Source organism: Gracilinanus agilis, chromosome 2 (assembly GCF_016433145.1).
Source record: "Gracilinanus agilis isolate LMUSP501 chromosome 2, AgileGrace, whole genome shotgun sequence".
NCBI lineage: Eukaryota > Metazoa > Chordata > Mammalia > Didelphimorphia > Didelphidae > Gracilinanus > Gracilinanus agilis.
In genome coordinates, this window is record NC_058131.1 from 647216779 (window position 1) to 647236191 (window position 19413).

At 40.9% G+C, this 19413-nt stretch overlaps 1 protein-coding gene across 1 annotated transcript in view; it reads right to left on the reverse strand.

The window, feature by feature from the left end:
* The window catches only part of PIK3AP1 (phosphoinositide-3-kinase adaptor protein 1), a 145702-nt gene that overhangs the window by 49050 nt on the left and 77239 nt on the right, over positions 1-19413 (reverse strand). Inside the window, exons 7-10 of the mRNA XM_044660207.1 lie at positions 17385-17527; positions 17104-17248; positions 14071-14267; positions 9951-10140 (exon numbers count right to left, since the gene is read on the reverse strand). Of these exons, the coding sequence (XP_044516142.1) occupies positions 9951-10140; positions 14071-14267; positions 17104-17248; positions 17385-17527 (675 nt within the window). The remainder of the gene's footprint in view (positions 1-9950; positions 10141-14070; positions 14268-17103; positions 17249-17384; positions 17528-19413) is intronic.

The window sequence follows — 19413 nt, forward strand, 5'->3', positions numbered from 1 at the left end:
AGAGAGAGAGAGAGAGAGAGAGAGAGAGAGAGAGAGAGAGAGAGAGAGAGAGAGAGAGAGAGGGAGGGAGGGAGGGAGGGAGGGAGGAAAGAAGGAAGGAAGGAAGGACCCCAAAGTGTCAGCAATTCACAAATAGCTAGCATTCACAAAGAAGAGAGAAGCTACCTCCAATTCTAGGCTTTCTTGTTGGGTCATTCCTAACTCCACAACAGGTACCCACCCCCACTCTACAAGGCTTATCAAAGTAAGCAGTATTCAAAGGTCAGTTTAAACAGACTGCTTAATACAAAGGCCTCTCTGTTCAGCTTCCAGTTCATTGCATGGCTTCCAACTGGGGCTGTTTCTTGCAGTCTTAAACTTTCCCTTAATCAACCTGGGAAAGAAATAAAAAACCTAAAGAGTGGAATATTTTTTGGTAAGTGAAGACACCACTCTGAGTAGTCATTAAATAAAAGCAGACTCCTTGCTCCAGGGATAAGAGATGCTGGAGAACTGAGGAAAAGACAAAACAGAGGGCTGGTCTTTGAGGAGGTTGGAATGAACAAAGGAATCTTTTGTTTTTCAGGGTTTCTTGACTCTCTAATATTCTAGAACAAGAATTCTTAACTTTGGGTTCATGGAAACCCAAAAGCTCTGAGGATAGATTTTGAGAGTCTATGAACTTAGATTGGGAATATATATATATTCCCAATCTAAGTTGTATATACACACACACACGTATGTATGTATATATATATATATATGTGCCAATATATAAATAAAATATCTGTTCGCACATTACATATATATTTATGTGCTCTTATTTCAATATAATTGGTTCCCTTTGTAATCATGTTTTTTCAAATTTATTGCATTTAAAAAAAAAGATTGGGCAGCTAGGTGGAACAATGGATAGAGCACTGGATAGAACTGATAGAATCTGGAAAATTCATCTTCATAAGTTCATATCTGCCCTCAGACATTTGCAAGCTGTGGGACCCAGGGCAAGTCACTTAACCCTATTTGGCTTCGTTTCCTCATCTGAAAAATGAATTGGAGAGAAAATGGCAAACTATTCCAGTATCTCTGCCAAGAAAACCCCAAATAGGGACACCAAGAGTCAGATATGACCTAAATAGCAAAAAGAAAACCATGATTCTGTGTGGGGAGGCTGTTTCCAGGCTTCTTCAAACTACCAAAAGGGTCCATGATATCCAAAAAAGATAAGGAGTCCCTGCCCTAGAAGGAAAATCATATATTTCATTTGATTTCTTTAAACTTCTCTCCTCTATTATTGCCATGTTTGCTGCTCTCTCTACCACCATAAGTCTGTAATGCTGTACTTAACTCAATAAGAACTTTATTATAAGCATACTGCATTGGGTGCTTTGGAGAGAAAGAACACAAGGAACATATAGGTTTTGGATTCCTGCCCAAGCCTGGGTGTTTTGTGGAAAGGAGGGGAGAAGAGTAGACCGAGACCAAAGGAAAGGAGCCAGAGGCTGGCAAACTTTTCCTCAGGCAGGGTGGGATCCAGACCCTGGGGTATCAGCTGGAAGAATCCAATTCTACCAAAATATATGGCTCCCCACTGCCAGGAATTGTTTGGAATAGGATTCCTACAGCCAAGTCTGAGCTAATCCCCAAGGGTCTGGCCAAGGAAGCAGGGGAAAGTCCTTGTGTATGACAGGTTGCCCTCCCTTCTGACCATCTTCCTTCTCCATAAGTTTATCAGAATATAAACCTGAAACCAGTTTCCATTCAAAGCCATTGCAAGAAGCAGGAGTAGAATGGTTTCAGTGACACTAAGGTTCTCTAATTCCAAACTATCTTCCCACATGTCTTTTGATGCCTTTCTCTGTTCCAACACTGGCCAAGGCCTTTTGCTTATCATTTAGAAAGAGGGTTTAAAATGAAAATTATGCCATCTAGAAATGATAACACATAGAGAGAACTCATTGACACTGAAGTGTAAATGATAGACCCAAGAGCTTTTCCAGTTTTAATAGGGAAAAAGGAGTTAAATAAAGAGCAGTTGGTGGTGCCTGACATGGGAAAAGGAGGTGCTAGTGATGGAAAGGAAGAGTCCAGAAGAAGGAGGCCAGAAATGCTAAAGCTGAGGCTTTGGCTTCACAACTTTGCCTGTGGCTGACCTCACTGACCTTCTGCCATGTTTGGGCATAGAGAAGCTGCTCTCTGGTATTTTAAGTCCTGGGCTGGCACACATGCTGGCAGCTCAGTGGGAATGTCGGTAGGCAAAACAGATGAGAACAAACTGTGACTAGATGTGGGAGAGGCATGTAAAAATAATCTACACTTTCTATCTAACATCTTCTGGGATGGGGGATGGGGTCACTTGAAACTTGGTGTCTTGGGGAAAAGAATCAGACTTGAAGTCCAAATGGCTGTTATGATGACCAGTTCTGCCACTAGCCACCAATGTGACCATAGCCAGACTATTCACCCTGCCCTGGACCTTGGTTTCCCTATTTGTAAAATGAGAGAAATTGGACAAGATGACACTAAAGTCCCTTCCAAACTCTAACATCCTCCATCATGTGACCCTATGAATTTTTCTGAGATGATTTATAAAAAGCATAGAAATGCCAGAGCCATTCTGGAACCAGCTTTTTACTGGCTGGGAGGGTTAAATTTTCAGGGAGAGTATTTGCACCTGGGAAATTTGCAAGTGCTACCCATCGGGGCTTGATTTATTATTTGGTCGGTCATCAAGACCTAAAAAATTGCCAGAAGAAATATTAATAATGCAAATTAAGCTTAAAAGTATGTCCTAGATTTGTATTTTTTCCTCCCCAAAGAGCTTATTATTAAACATTTACCAGCATATCCCTGGTTGTGAGGATGCTTAATAAATCATTAATCCAACTTCCTCATTTTATGGATGAGAAAAATGAGGTGCTGAGAAGGGAAGCAATTTTCTTAGTCATATTGGGTAGAAGCAGAATTTGAACTCTAATTCCCTGACTCCTTGGAAGGCTATTCCAGTGATGTCTCTTCATATATGCACTGGTTATTAGGGATGTTGAACTCCTAGGAAAAAAATATCCAAACCTCCTTTCCCTTCTTTGTTCCTTGTAAAAGAAAAAGGCTTTAGAGGTAGATAGATTTAAGTGGCACTAAAATTCTTTAGGGGCAGCTAGATGGCATATTGGATAGAGTGCCAGACCTGGATTCAGGAAGACCTGAATTCAAATTCAGCCTCTGACACTTAATACCTGTGTGACCTGGTCAAGTCATTTACCCCATTGGCTTTTGTTTCTTAGTCTGTAAAGTGAGCTGGAGAAAGAAATGACAAACCATTCCAATATCTTTTGCCAAGAAATCCCCAAATGGGATCACGAAGTGCCAGATACCCATGTTACATCCTGGGTTCCCAGAGACAGATCCTATTACCTTCAAAGAGTTCCCATCAAAAAGGGGAGGAAGAGAATGTGGACACAAATAATCATAAAAGGAGGGAGAGCAGTGGTGAGGAAATACTCAGGCAAAGTGCAATAAAAGATTTTATGAGCGAGAAATTGTTTTCAGCTGGTTGATTGTCAGGATGAGAGAATCGAGGAAGCTTTCATAAAAGAATGATGCCTGGAAGCCATTGATGCCAACAGCTCCTGGATGGAGGGAAGGGAAGAGGAATCCATTCCAGATATGGAAGATGGTATGAATAACCAAAGAAAGATAAGATTGGATGGGTAAGAATGAGATGTGGAGATTGTTCTACTATGTGAGAGGAAACAGTATAAGATGAGAGGAATACAAGTATCTTTTCCACATCACAGAGGTTAGAGAGGTAGTGCTCTCGCAATCTGGAAAATCTGGGTAAAATTTTTTGGCCCTCTCTTCATACTGAGCAGTCTGAATTTTTTCTTTCTTTTTTGGGGTGTTTACAGTACCTTATCGTAAAATTTGGGTTAAATATTTGGTCATAGGCTACATATATGTTAAGTAAAAACATTTTTCTAATTTTTTTCTATGTCATCTGTGGCTTCCACAAAACTCTCCTCAAACTTCCCATTTCTTCCATTGACCTGACATATAGCGAAACCATGATAGGGTAAGTCATGATGTGGAAGTCATACTTGGGGGCTGCTAGGTGGCTCAGTGGATAAAGTGCTAGACCTAGCTTCAGGAAGACTCATTTTCCTGAGTTCAAATCAGACTTGAAACGCTTACTAGCTGGGTGATCTTGGGCAAGTCACTTAATTCTGTTTGCCTCAGTTTTCTCATCTGTAAAGTAACCTGTGGAAAGAAATGGCAAACTACTCCAGTATCTGTGCCAAGAAAGCCCCAAAAGGAGTCATGAGAGTCAGAAAAGACTGAAACAGCCAAATGACAAAAAAACGAATGTTTTGGCTTCTTGTTTCACATAGGGTTGGTGCCCTTTGCCAAGTGGGAATGGACTATTTTGATTACCTACAATAGGCACCGATACAGACAGACCCCCACAGAGTGGATCACTTTGACTACAGTTTCACAGCAGCATGGATAAAACCAAACCCCACAGTGATGACATTCAGGCAGCAGCCATTTAGAATCATCACAATAAAAGGAAACATATTTTCCCCTTTTCCCTTCCCCCACAGGCAGTTTCACCTAACGTGTTTTCTCAGAACCAATGAATAATGTTAGGTGATGAATGACTGCAAATATTTGCTTGATGAATGAATGCTCCACTTCCCTCTACAGCAGAGAGCTTCATGCCAAGACCCAGAAAGTCCTAATGACTTTCAGGATGTAGGAATTCTTTGGTGTGACTATCAACTAATGTTCCTGGGTTTTTAAGATAGACAAAAGAACTTATCAAAATGAGTGCTCTCCCCTTCAAAGTAGTTACCTTGGGAAGCCATGCAATTATTCCAACAATGATGCTCTTTCTTAAAACATTTTTGGAACTCCTCTTTGAAATTTCTTCTTCTATTTTCCTTATTTCTGTCAAAAGCACCAGGACAGTTCAGTCACCTATGTTTGCGCCCTTGGACTTTTCCTTGATTTCCCATTTTTCCTTTACCCTACACACACCATAAGTAAGTCACAGCTTATTGATTTTAGCTCAGCAACATCTCTAAAATAAGATACCCTTCAATAATACTCTTAGGATTGCTAACCTCATGCAGGTTCTCAGCACCTTTCATCTGGACTCTTGCAACATCCTTTCTGCCTCCTATCTCTCCCCTCTTCAATCTATACTCCACAAAGCTGTTAAATTGGCATTTCTCATACACAAGTCTAAATATGTCACTCTTCTGCTCAAGAAACTCTGGGGCTCCCTCTTGCCTCCAGGATAAAAATAAATATAAAAACTTTTCTGGTTTTATAAGCATTTCACAATCTGGCTCTACCCTGGATTGAAACCTTCCCAGGTTTGCTGTACATTATTCCTTTTCCTACATTGATCTTCCAGCCAGTTTGGCTTACCTGCTGTGCCCCATTCAGGACATTCCATTTAAGGTCCTTTGCACAGACTTCCTCCTTACCTATACTCCCTTCTCACCTCTGCCTCACGGAATTCTTGGTTTTCTTTAGTCTCTGACTTGGTCTTTAAAGAAATCTCTCTTTAAGCGAAATAAGCAGAACTGGGAGAACACTGCACACAATAACAGCTATATTAGATGATGAATATCTGTGAAAACTTGGCTACTGTCAGCAATGCAACAATCTGGGAAAATCCTGAAGGACTTATGACAGGGAAGGCTATCCATCTCCAGAGAAAGAACCATTGGAGTCATCTTTCACATCAGGGGATTTATGGTTTTATTTTGGGGTTTGGAGTATGTATGACTTTGTTCTTACAACAATGATCAACATGGAAAAAAAAGAAACTTTACAATTTAATAAGAAAAGTAACTGATACAATGAACAAAACTTGTTCAAAAAAAGGAATCTCTCTATAAATGAACAAGGACAGAGATAAAAGAGAAAAAGGGCAATGAATGACAACTGTTAGAAGACAACAAAGATGTGGGGCAGCTAGGTGGCTCAGTGGATTGAAAGCCAGACCTAGAGAAGAGAGGTTCTGGGTTCAAATCTAGCCTCAAACAATTAATAGCTGTATAACCCTGGGCAAGTCACTTAACTCCCCCATTGCCTAACCCTTACCTTTCTTTTGCCTTGGAACCAATACGCAGTATTAATTCTAAGATGGAAGGTATTAAAAAAAAAAAGACAATCAAGATTCCTAATAATATAATTTGTGACAAATGTTTGCTTTAAAAAGCTCATATTTTTGGTGCCAAAGTGTGCAGTTTAATGGAGATTCACTTTAAAATATTAATAATGACATAGAAATTCATGGTTAGAAAATGGAGATGTTGTGAAAGACACACCACCACCACCTGGTGGAAGCACAGCTGAACCTCAAGGGAGCTGGGTTTTTGTTGTTTCTTATTTGGGGTTATCAGGTTTTCTTTTTTCTAAGAAAGATGAACAAATCCCTTTAGGAATTGGATTTCTAGAATTAACTAAAGTTGAAGTTAGACACTCTTATAAAGTCTATAAGGGACAGGTGGCTCAGTGGACTGAGAGTTGGGTCCAGAGATGGGAGGTCCTGGGTTCATATATGACTTCAGATTCTTCCCAGCTGTGAGACTCTGGCCAAGTCGCTTACCCCAAATGCTTCATCCTTACTGTTCTTCTGCCTTGGGACTAATGCTTAGTATCAATTCTAAGGGCTTAAAAAAAGTCTGTAAGACTCAACATAGACTCAGCGCTGACCTTAGAGATCTCCTAGTCAAATTCACTATTTAACAGAGGAATCATGTGGGGTCTAGAGCAGGTCAGGCATTTCCTTGCACAATTTCCCTCAAATGCCAGGAACCAGAACCAAAAAGTGACAGCTTTGTCCTCCCAGGTATGATGAGATAACAAGAGCCAGTGGCAGCCACCAGGCTTAATCTGATTATCCTATTTATGTTTATTGTCCAAGACTGGGAAATAAATAAGGGTGTCCGGGAGCCAACTGGAACTGGCTCAAGAGAAATCCTTGTTAAATTACCCCAGGGAAGCATTTATACCTGGAAATCACGGCTTGACTTCATTTGGTTGATTGCCCAGACTTAAGAACGTGATAGTGAAAATGTTTATGCTGTTGTTGTGTTTTTTGGTTGTGTCCATCTCTCTGTGACTCCATTCAGGGTTTTCTTAGCAAAGATACCAGAGTAGCTTACCATTTCCTTCTCCAGCTCATTTTACAGAGGAGGAAACTGAATCAAAGTTAAGTGACTTGCCCAGAGTCACACAGCTAGGAAGTACCTGAGGCCAGATTTGAATGCACGAAAATGAGTCTTTCTGACTCCAAGCCAGATGCTCTATCTGCTGTGCCACCTAGCTGCCCTGAAAATATTTATAATGCAAACTGAATTTAAAAATCTATCTTTTTCTCAGAGAGCCAGTGGTTAAAAATTGGCCAGCACACTTCTGGTTTCAAATCCTAAATTACAAACAATAATGGCTTACCCATAAGTTTTCAAAGAGTTTTACGCATGTTATTAGGGGACAGGGTCAGACAATGGCAAGCCTGTGTTGCCAAAGGGAACTGTGCTGCCAGGACTTCATTTACCAGGAAACATTTATCAGGAAGGAGGGGATATTTTGTCATGAGGGATCTGATGGAAATCCTAAGACAGAAGTTCTTAAGCTCTTTTTGTATCATGACCCCCTTTGGCTGTCTGATGTAGCCTATGGACCCCTTCTCAGACTCATGCTTTGAAATTCATAAAATTAAATGTATACGATTACAAAGGAAACCAATTCTATGGAAATGTAGTCATCCAGAATGGTTGGAACTATGCCCAAAGAGTACTAAAAGAATGCCTGCCCTTTGATTCAGCCATACCATTGCTGGGTTTGTACCCCAAAGAGATCATAGGGAAAAACAGATATAAAAGTATTTATAGTTGTGCTCTTTGTGGTGGCAAAAAATTGGAAAATGAGAGGGTACCCTTCAATTGGGGAATGGATAAACAAATTGTGGTCTCTTTTGGAATACTATTGTGCTCAAAGGAATAATGAACTGGAGGAATTCCATGTGAATAGGAATGACCTCCAGGAATTGATTCAGAGTGAAAGGAGCAGAACCAGGAGAATATTGTACACAGAGATTGATACACTGTGGTACAATCAAATGTAATGGACTTCTCTACTAGCAGCAATGCAATGATCCAGGACAATTCTGAGGGACTTATGAGAAAGAATGCTATCTACATCCAGAGAAAGAACTGCGGGAGTAGAAAAGCAGAAGAAAAACAAGTGCTTGATCACATGGTTTGATGGGGATATGATCGGGGATGTAGACTCTAAATGATCACTCTATTGCAAATATCAATAATATGAAAATAGGTCTTGATCAATGATACATGTAAAACCCAGTGGAATTGCTTGTTCATTATGGGAGGGGGTGGGAAGAGGGAAGGGAAAGAACATGAATTATGTAACCATGGGGAAAATATTCTTAATTAATTAATTAAACTTAATTTAATAAAAAAGAAATGTAGTCATCAAGTTATTTTCTTTTTAAACGATAGACTTTAAATTAAGAACCCATTTCCTAGATGGAAGAAGAGAGAGCCTAAGGGAAGATGCATGGAGATTGAAGACGAGACATGGCATCTGGGAATCCTAGATTGTTGAAGGTGGGGAGTCGAACCAAAACAGGGATATACAGTGACTTCTGGGAACATTTGCTGCCTTCAAAGAGGATGCTAGGGCTGCAGCTGGGGAACGGGGTGGATAAAGGCTCTAAATGACAGAGTGTATGACTGCCAAGACGTTGCTTTGGTTTTTCCCAGGTTATAGACCAGTGGCTAGAAAAAGGGGAGCTTCCCCTCAGAACTATGCTGGGAAAAAGGAATGTTAGAAGCAGGGAATCCTGGAGTTGGAAGGGACCTGAGAGGCCATAGTATCTAAACTCTAAATGAACCAGAATCTCCTCTAATGATAAGTGATGTTTCCATATAGCCTGTTAAGGTTAATAAAGCTTTACATTATCTCAGGTGAGCCTCATAACAGTCCTATAAAGCGGGTGGTCTAAGCACTATTATTCCCATTTTGTACATGGAAAAACTGACTCTTAATTTAAATGACTTTCCCATAGTCACACAGCTGGTAAAAAGTTCCAGAAGCAGGATTTGAACCCAGGTAATTCCCAGTAGCACTTTACATATGCTCAGGTGGTTCTGTAACAATTCTGTGAGATAGGTGCATTTATGATGCCCATTCTTCAGATGAGGAAACTGAAGTACAAGGAGACAAAGTGCATTGCTCAAGGCCACAGAATGAGTATTAGCCCCAGGTTTTGAACTTGGATCTCCCATAACTCCATATTCCTGATTCCATATACAATGTTTGTTCTACCAGATGAGTGTTGAGATAAAAGAGTCCTAAGGAAAGAACTGTTCAAGCATCCTCCCTTGGTATTCTGTAGAACATGCCAGATGGTTAAGTGATGCCCTTAGACAAGCGCAGGGAGCGCTTGAGTCAATTCTGGCAGCTGACAAGCTGGAATCACAAAGTGGAAGCATTCTGAGGGTAGCTGACCAGGCTAATTCTCCAAATGCTGGTTTTGTCAACAAATACTAAGTGCAAGGGAGAATCTGTGAGGAGGACCCCCAGAGGGCACACTGTGCTCCTCTCAGCCCAAAGGACTAAAATGGAGAGGAATCTCTTCATTAATCTAAAGGGACTGGGTACAAGCCATCCTCACTACCAGGCTCTTGCTCTACTCATGAAACCACACCAAGAATGGCTAATGATGCTGAGGAAGTCAGGGGAAGAAATCTGCTCATCACAGCACATTCTGCACTTACTCGGCTCTTCTGACTATAGAAATTTATGTCACACAGGATTTGGGCTTCTGAGGGGTGATCAGCAGGGTTTTTGCCTGCCTCAAACACAGAGGAAATCCTCTTTCCAACAGAAAAAGAGAAGTGTGATGAGCACCATCTCATCCTGCTACTTACAGAGATCCTCCGCGGCTACTGGGGCGAGGGTGGCCATGGACTCGTACAGCTCTTCATCGCAGCCAGGATTGAGGGAGCACTTCATGAGCAAGTCTGTAGAGAGGTGGGCCATGGACTCATACACAGCATCATCTTCCTCCCCTTGCATTAACTCCTCTTTAATGTGACTTTTCAGCATGTCCACTGTTTCCTGAAAGAAAAAACAGTGCCGAGCAGGTTTCACTTAAGATGGAATGGTGCTCTGGGTAGGGCTGCATGATGGCAGACCTGACTATTGGTTGGCTCCAATATGGGAAAGAAGTTAGAAGATGGAAGAAATGTGATAGAGTAAAGCCCTTAGAGATCATCAAATCAATACTCATCAGGCAAAACAGAGATGGGTTTAATTGTTCTCCAGCTGTAGCTTTAATTCAACAATTCAACTCCATGAATATTTAGTAGTTGCCTACTTATGTGCAAGGCACTTGTTGTGGTTATTCAGTCGTTTCAGTTGTCTGACTCTTTGTGACCCCATCTAATCTAAGTCGATCCCCTCCATTTTATAGATGAGGAAACTGAGGTTAAATTAACTTGCCCAATATCACAAAAGCAGTAAATGTCAGAGGCAGGATTTGAACTCTGATTTTCTAATTCTAGAGATACTACTGCCTCCCTAGAAAACATAGATAAAGCATTCTACAAACTATGAAGTTCTATTTAGATATGAGTTATTATTACTTATAGTAGTTGTGGCAGTGATAGTGGTAGGAATGATAGTGGTAGTGGTGGTGCTAGGGGTGATAGTGGAAGTGGTGATAGTGGTAGCAGTAGTAGTTGTAGTAGTAGTGGTGGTAGTAGTCATGGTAGTCATGGTAAAAGAAGTAGTAATAGTAGTGGTGCTGGTGGTGCTAATGGTAGTGGTAGTAGTAGTAGTCTTATTTTAAAGCTTAATTAATTAATTAATTAATTTTTACTATTTTTCCATAGTTACATGATTCATGCTCTTTCCCTTCCCTCCTCTCACCCCTCTTCCATCTTCCATAGCCAACGAACAGTTCCATTGGGTTTTACGTGTGTCATTGATCAAGACCTGTTTCCATATTATTAATATTTGCACTAGGGTGATTGTTTATAGTAGTAGTAGTCTTAACAGTAGGGCTAGTAGTGATGGTTGTAGCAGTGATAATAGTGGTAGTGATCATGGAAACAGCAGTAGTAGTGGTGGAAATGGTAACAGTAGTGGTAGTCTTGGTTAAGATGGTAATGGTAGTAATAATAGTGGCAATCTTATTTTGTAGTTGTAGTAGAAGTAGTTCTAGTAGCAATGGTGGTAGTGGTCATGGCAAGAGAAGTAGTAATGATAGAAGTAATAGTAGAAGTAGTCATGGTGGTAACTATGGTAGTAGTTGTATGGCAATGATGATAGTAGTAGTAGGCAGTGTATAGTGGTAGTAGTATGGTATAGTGAGTGGTAGTCATGATAGTAGTACTAGTGGTAGTAGTAGTACTACTACTAGTGATAACAGTATTGGCAAAAGGAGTAGTAGGGGTAATGGTGATAGTGGTGGTGGTAGTAGTAGCAATGGTAATGGTGGTAGCAGTAGTTGTGGTAGTATCCTGATGGTCAGTCTCATTTCCCTAAGTGGATTGAGCTCTTTGAGAGCTTATACTATTTTTTGATCCCCCTTAATACTTAGCTATATTGGGGAAAAGAAGGCATTGAGTAAATGCTTGGTGAAGGGATGGATGCCCCCTGGGAATGGGATTTAAATCCTTGAAGCTCTGCACCTCTTCCCTTGGTAATCAGTTTTTGTATTTTGTGATCTTATTTTGACATAAGAACACTCAAATAAATCCTTACTTTCTTCACCGATGTGTCAACAGATACTAAAAATGGCTTAAGTTTATATAGAATTTTAGAGTAATCCAAATATTTTCCATATAACAAAGCCATAAGTATCGCTGGTGTTATCTCCATTTTGCAAATAAGCAAACAGACTTGGGGAGCTTCAGTGACTTGCCTGGGTCCAAACCAGCTAGTACATATCCGAACCAGAACTTGAACCCATTTCTTCTAGCTCAAAAAATGGATGCTTTCTCACTACCTCACAGGGGCTAATCTGCAAATAACACAGACTCTGTTTCCGAGAGTTTGGGGATGGGTGGTCGAGTGTTTGAAGTCAATGCTCAAACATTTAGTTTTGCTGGAGTAGGAGACAAAGGATCCTTATAAAATGCTTAGGAAGGTAGACACAGTGCAGAGGCTGGATGGCTTTTAATGGCAGCCTTTAAATTATATTAGCTGGAAGAACTGCTGACTAGAAGAAGGGCTTCAAGATGGGGGCTGGGGCCATGCTGGAAAAAATGACAAGCAAGTGAGTCGAGGCTTTGGCTGAGTGGAAGGAAAGAAAGGGTGCGATTTAGATCCACTGGAAATTCAAAGGACATCTTCAAAACTCACTCGTATGCAGGAATAAATGAAAGAAATTCATCTTACTATAGAAACAGCTTTCTGCATCTTTATGCTCGTGCATAAGTTAGTGGAAGGCACCCAGGAGGCATGTGTCTTCTCAGCCCTAGACTCACGACTATATATATATTTACACATCAGCATGCAGAAAAGCACACCCATGAAGCTAGTGATCAGTCAGCTGGTCCATAAGCATTTATCAAGTACCAGCTATGCCCCAACAGGCACTGTGTTAAGGGCTAAGGATAAGATAAACAGGAATACCTAGCTAAGGGGGGGGGGGCGAGGTGGGAGGACCCTATCTCTAGAGAGAGGTAAGAGGAAACAGAGACTTTTGGCATATTGGCTCAAATTCTTCTTTTTTTTCCATTATTTTTATTGTCATGCAAAACACACTTCCATATTGGTCACTATTGTAAGAGCAAGCTCATACACATATTGGCTCATATTCTTGGCAAAAGACCTCATCCCCAGAGCATCTCAAAAAGCCATCCATCAGTGCTCTGCTTCATGGTGCACATTAGGATAAACAACAAAAGACTTTTAGGTGGTGATGCTAATGACAACGACTGAGTTTAATACAGTGCTGTAAAGTTTGGGAAATGCTTTAAGTACATTCTTTCATTTGGACCTCCCAATAATTTTGAGGTGAGGAACTGTAATGACCAGGGAGCTAGACTCGAGTTCAAATCCAACTCCAGATTCTTGCTAGCTAGTAACTTTGGGCATGTCACCTAAACTCTCTGAACCTCAATTTCTGCATCTGTAAAATGGGGGATAATAGTAGCACCTACATCATAGGAGTATCATGAAGACCAAATAAGATGCCATGTAAAGCACTTTGCAAAAGTTACAGTGCTCTCTCTCTCTCAACCTCTCTCTCTTTCTCTCTCTCTATATATAGAGTTTAAAGGGTTTTAACACATATATATGCGTGTATATATATATATGTGTATGTGTGTGTATATATATATATATATATATATATATATGGAGAGAGAGAGAGATTGAGAGAGAATGCACTGTAATGTAATACACACACACACACACACATAAACATACACACACACAAAGACTGGTATTAAGTGGCAACAGGGTAGCTCAGTGGATTGAGAGCCAGGTCTAGAGACAGGGGGTCCTGGGTTCAAATTTGGCCTCAGACACTTCCTAGCTATGTGAGCCTGGGCAAGTCACTTGGCCAAAACTGCCTGGCCTTTACTGCCCTCCTGCCTTGGAACCATGGAAGGTAAGGGTTTAAAAAAAGCCTTAAAGTCCTATATACTTTTAATATTATCTCTGTTTTATAGGTTATCATTTATAGATTATTGTTATTGCCTCCATTTTATAGATTGCCATTTACAGGTCTTTATTATTATCATCTCCAATTTATTGATTATCATTTATAAGTCATTATTATGATTATCATTATTGTATTTTAACTCCATTTTACAGATGAGGAGACAGAATCAGAGAAGATAGCTTTTTGTTAAGTGACTTGCCGAGGGTCACCCAGGTAATAAATATCAGAAATAGATTTTGAACCTTTGTCTTCCTAATTCATCACACTACCCACTATACCACACTGCCTTTCCATAGTTGTAAGGGGGCATGCTTAGGAACACACCCCACTTGGTGCCTCTGAATCCCAAGCCCAGGCCCTGGCCGTCTTACCACATATTCATCAATGAACTGCCTCAGGTCCCTGTAGCCGTGCTTCTCAGCGATGGTGTTGGGGTAGTGACCGTACTTGTTGGCCACACTATAGGCTTGCAAAGCTCCGGGGCAGGTCAGCAGCAGGGCCGTGAGGTTCTTCAGTCCATACTTGGCAGCAAAATGAAGCAAGGTGGGCAGCTCTTCATCCCGCTGAGCTGAGGAGACATTGCAGAAAACAGTGTAAGAGATGATAATGATGGCGCTACCCTGTCCTGTTGGATGTAGAAGGTGGCAGGGCGGTACAAGCAGAGAGTAGGAGAAGGATGCCATTTATACTTTCCATTCTCTGAGGTTAAAGCTCACAAATCCAAAGACAAGACGGCTCTTTGCAGAGAATGCAAGCTCGTCATTGGGAAATTGTGTTCAATGGCTGGAAAGTGAAATAATGTTAACCTAAAAAGGACCAACATTCTTTTTTTTTTAAAAACCCTTATCTTCCATCTCAGAATCAATACTATATATTGCTTCTAAGGCAAAAGAGTGGTAAGGGCTAGGTAATGGAGGTTAAGTGACTAGCCCAGGGTCACACAGCTAGGAAGTGTCTGAGGTGAGATTTGAACCCAGGACCTCCCATCTTTTGGCATGGCTTTCTATCCTCTGAGCTACCCAGTTGCCCCCAGGACTGGCATTCTAAAGTGACCTCAGACATCATGGGTCTTGAGCTGGAAGGGATTTTCTAGTCTCACCACTTCACGGTGAAGAGGAGAAGTTGAGATTTGAACTGAGGTTTTAGGATTTCAAGTTCAGCAATCTTCCCACACTGCCTCCTAGAAATAACATAGCCCCAGAAATCAAAAATCCTATATTGTGTTATGATCCGGAGGCTTCAGAGTACTTTAAAACTGTGATGTACAGTTAGGCTAAATACCAGAAAACACCCTCCTCAGTTTTCTGCCCAGTTTTATGTGGTACAGACAGCGTGATGCTGGGGGTGTCACTTAAACCCCTTCACCCTGATTCCCTCATATTGAAGCGCAAGAATAGCCTTCTCCCCAAAGGAACACTCTAGGGATTAATGAGATAATGTCTGTTGTGATTTAGGCAGTATGGTGTCCTGGAGAAAGCTCTATATCTAGAGGCAGAGAAATTGATTGTGAATCCTTGGTCTATCACTTATGACACGCATAATTCTAGGTGAATCCTGCCACCTCCCTGGGCCTTGGTTTCCCCATCTGTAAAATGAGGGGCATCGACTACAAATTTAAGGTCCTTTTAGTTCTGACTTCTATGACTGTTTATATTTTCCTGAAGAAGGACTTCATGCAATTTAGCTTCTGAAATTCAGGGTCTCTCTTTGGGCCATAGCTTTAACCAAGTTGTACAAACCAAATCTGGGGTGGCTAAGTGGAAAGAGTGCCAGACCTGGAGGAAGGAAGACTCAATTTTCCCAAGTTCAAATCTGGCCTCAGACACTTACTAGCTATGTGACCTTGGGCAAGTCCCTTAACCCTGTTTGCCTCCATTTTCTCATCTGAAAAATGAGCTGGAGAAGGAAACAGCAAACCACTCTAATATCTTTGTCAAGGGAACCCCAAATGAGGTCACAAAAAGTCAAGCACGACAACAATAACAACACAAACCAAGTTGAACTTGGACTTTGGTGAAAAAATGGGAGTGAAGCTTGAAGACCACTAAAGGTTTGAGGTGGGAAATGGATTCATTTGCCCCAACCCCATCCCCCAAACCAAACAAACCAGATAATGTACATACAGTCATTCTTGATTATGAAAATGGTCTTTTCCCTCAAAAGGGCCAAATCTGGGATCCTTTACAGTATAGGTTATGACGAACATGGGTGAACTTCCTGAAAACACACCCACATAGCCTCATAGTTATACCATGAACCCTGGGCTATGTTGAACTCATCTCATGTTGACTCAGGAGATCCAGTTGTTCAATTTTCAGTGCCAACATTTACTCTTTAGAAATCAGCAAATGCTACATATTCAGCTTTGATTTATTGTTTTGAGCATTTGGACTTAAGAATATGATGGAGGAAATGCAAACTAACATCAAAAGTGTACCCTGTGTGCATTTTTCCCTCCAGGGAGCCAGTTTTTTTTCTCCCTTATAAACCTTAGCTTGTCTTAGAATCAATACTGCAAACTGGTTCCAAAGCAGAAGAGCAGTAAGGGCTAAGCAATTGGGCTTAAGTGACTTGCCCAAGGTCACATAGCTAGGAAGTATCTGAGGTCAGAATTGAATCTAGGACCTCCAGACTCTTAAGCCTGGATCTCTATCCACTGATTTACCCAGCTGTCCTTAGAGCCACTTATTAAATAGTTACCAAGCACACTACTGCATGAACTTCATTAAGGAAAGAGCATTGAACCAGTAATCAGAAGACTTGAACTCTAAGCTCCTCTCTCATTACCCAGCTCCAGACTTCATTTTTCTCAATTGTAAAATAAGGAGATTAGATTGGATCTATAAAGATTCTTCTATATATCCTATAAGTTTTCAAGATTTTACAAGTTTAAAGGACAAGGACTAGATCCAGGATTTCATTGGTATGGGAAATTCCTGGATGGGGAAGTTCACTCTACAGTGCAGGCTGGCACCTTCTATGCCTTCTCTAGAGCCTTAGGGAGTTTCCCAGAGCACTTGAGGTTAAGTGCTTGTCTAGGGTCACACAGCTAAATCCTCATCAGAGGTAGAACTTGAATGTAAGTCTCTGGGGCTTCAGGATCAGCCTTCTCAGGATTTGAGTAATAATATTTGTACAACGCAGTGAAATTGCTTGTCAGCTCTGGGAGGAGGGAGGGAAGAGAGGAAGGAGACAATAAGAATCATGTAACCATGAGAAAAAAATTTAAAAAAATGTTTAATTAAAAAAATAAACAAGATTAGCCCTCTGCCCTCTACATCACATTTCCTCTTTTTCTTCCCCATTTTACAGATGAGCACACTGATTCAGTATGGCCAACCCTAGAGAATTTATTTGAAATCAGCAAGCTAGAATTTTCATGTCCCTCATTCCCTAGGGCTCACTTGTGTACTCACTGGTCATCATACCCTCTTCTTCCAGCTGGTTGATTCCAAACAGGTGCAGCCCACTTGCAGGGATATTCTTCTTCAGAGACTCGGTTAGAAGTTTATCAAGGGTCTCAATGTTATAGGGCACAATTTTAAAGGCCTGAATGCAAAAGTGAAGACAGTCAACCAGGAGGTCCCATTGATTTCCCAAATAGGGCGCATGCCACTATCTCTATTTACCCCTAATCAGCTCCTCTACAGACCCCAAAAGCTTGGTTTTCTCTAAATCTTCTCACCTGGCACATGAACTCCACAGGATTGGCTGCATTGGCCAACAAGTTCCCAATTTCCTCCATGTCAGTATAATAACAGATAGTTGATTCACACACCACGAGGTCACCAGAATAGACCTTTAGAGAAACATCTCCTGAAGATAAATCTGGGGAAAAAAAAAGAAAGAAAGAAAATCAACAGAATGGGAGCGATCTAAGTAGGAGCTAGCAGTTGGAATTTATGAGTTCCAGGATCCACGTATGGGCAGTATGGAGGTTTTAGAAATGAGCTTGGGGATGCAGCTGGGTGGCACAGTGGAGAGAGCACCAGGCTTGGAGTCAGGAGGACCTAAGTTCAAATCTGACTTCAGATACTTCCTAGCCATGTGACCCTGGGCAAACCACTTAAACCCCATTGCCTAGCCCCTTACTGCTGTTCTGTCTTAGAATTGATAAGACAGAAAGTAAGGGTTTAAAAAAAAGAAAAAAGAAATGAGCTTGGGGCTAGAGAAAAGAATTTGGGAGGTGATGGGGAATAGAGATGGAGATTTTGCTCATGCACAGGAGAGCTCATTACTAGTTCTGTCCCTGGGCTTGAAGGCTCAGGAATTCACTGAGACTCAAAGCTAAGTCACTAATTAAAACTCATCAGGAAAGAAATTTAGGTTTCTGGGTTGCTGACTAGAGAAAGAAAAAAACCATCCCTAGATGGTAAGTTTTATCAGTGTGAGACTGGCTCTTCTAACAGACCACAGCCTCTCTCTGCCTTAATAATATGTTGTTCACTTGTTTCAGTCATGTCTGATTTTTGGTGGCCCTGTTTGGGCAGCAAAGATATCAGTGTGGTTTGCCATTTCCGTCTCTAATTTGTTTTATAGATGAGGAAACTGAGGCAAACAGAGGTAAGTGACTTATTCAGAGTCACATAGCTAGAAGTATCTGAGGCTAGATTTGAACTCAGATCTTGATTCCAGACATGGTGCTCCATCCATTGTGCCTTCCAATTTCCCTTCTTTTAAATAATATACTTTCTGCTGCTTCTATTACACTACAATGTTGGAACTAAAGGAGGAAATAAGCATTTATTAAGTACTTACTATACACCAGGCATGGTGCAAAGCACTTTATAAATATTATCTCATTTGATTCTCACAACAACTTTGGGAAGTAGGTGATATTATTATCCCTATTTTACAGATGAGGAACCTGAGGCAGACAGTAGTTAAGCAACTTGCCCAGGGTTCACATAGTTAATAATTATGGGAAGCTAGATTTGAACTCAGGTCCACTGAATTCCAGGACCCTGGACCCCTTGCTGCACTTGACAAAGTGCTTTATATAATGCTCTTTCCTGATCCTTATAACCCCTCTATTAGATTGTTATTATCACCCCAGTTTTACAGATGAGGAAACTGAGGCCCCGTGACTTGCGCATGGTCATATTGCAGAGCCAGGCTTCAAATTCAGGTATCTCTTGATTCCAAGTCCAGCAGGATACCATGCTGCCCCTCATGGGGCCTCCTTCTATATGGGTTTATACTACTTAAAATGAATTCTGCTTAAAATGTTTATATGTATTAAAATGTAATATAAAAAGTTTATACTACTTAAAATGAATTCATTCTCCTTGCCGTTATCACCAGGGCCAAGGCTTAACCCAAGGACAAGATTGGGGTGTGCCGGACATGAGCTCAAGGGAGCTGATTGTTAGATTTTCAGTAAATGACACAAATCAGGGCTTGACTTATTCTTCTGTTGGCTGCCTAGACTTACAAAAGCAATGGAGAAAACATGGACAATACAGGTTACACGTAGAACTGTGTCTTCTGTACCTCCCTCCACCCCACCCCAGGAGAACCAGTTGTTAAAATATTTATCAGCACACCACTAGAGGGGCTTCTTACACTACAGTCTGAAATTATAGAAGAATTGTAAAAACCTAAAAAGCTTCTCCTTCCTCTCACAGAGAGAGGGTCAATCCTATAGCTATTTATTTGGGGACCTGAACTTCCTTTTCCTTTAAGATACCAAGGTGCAATTTAATTTTTTAAAA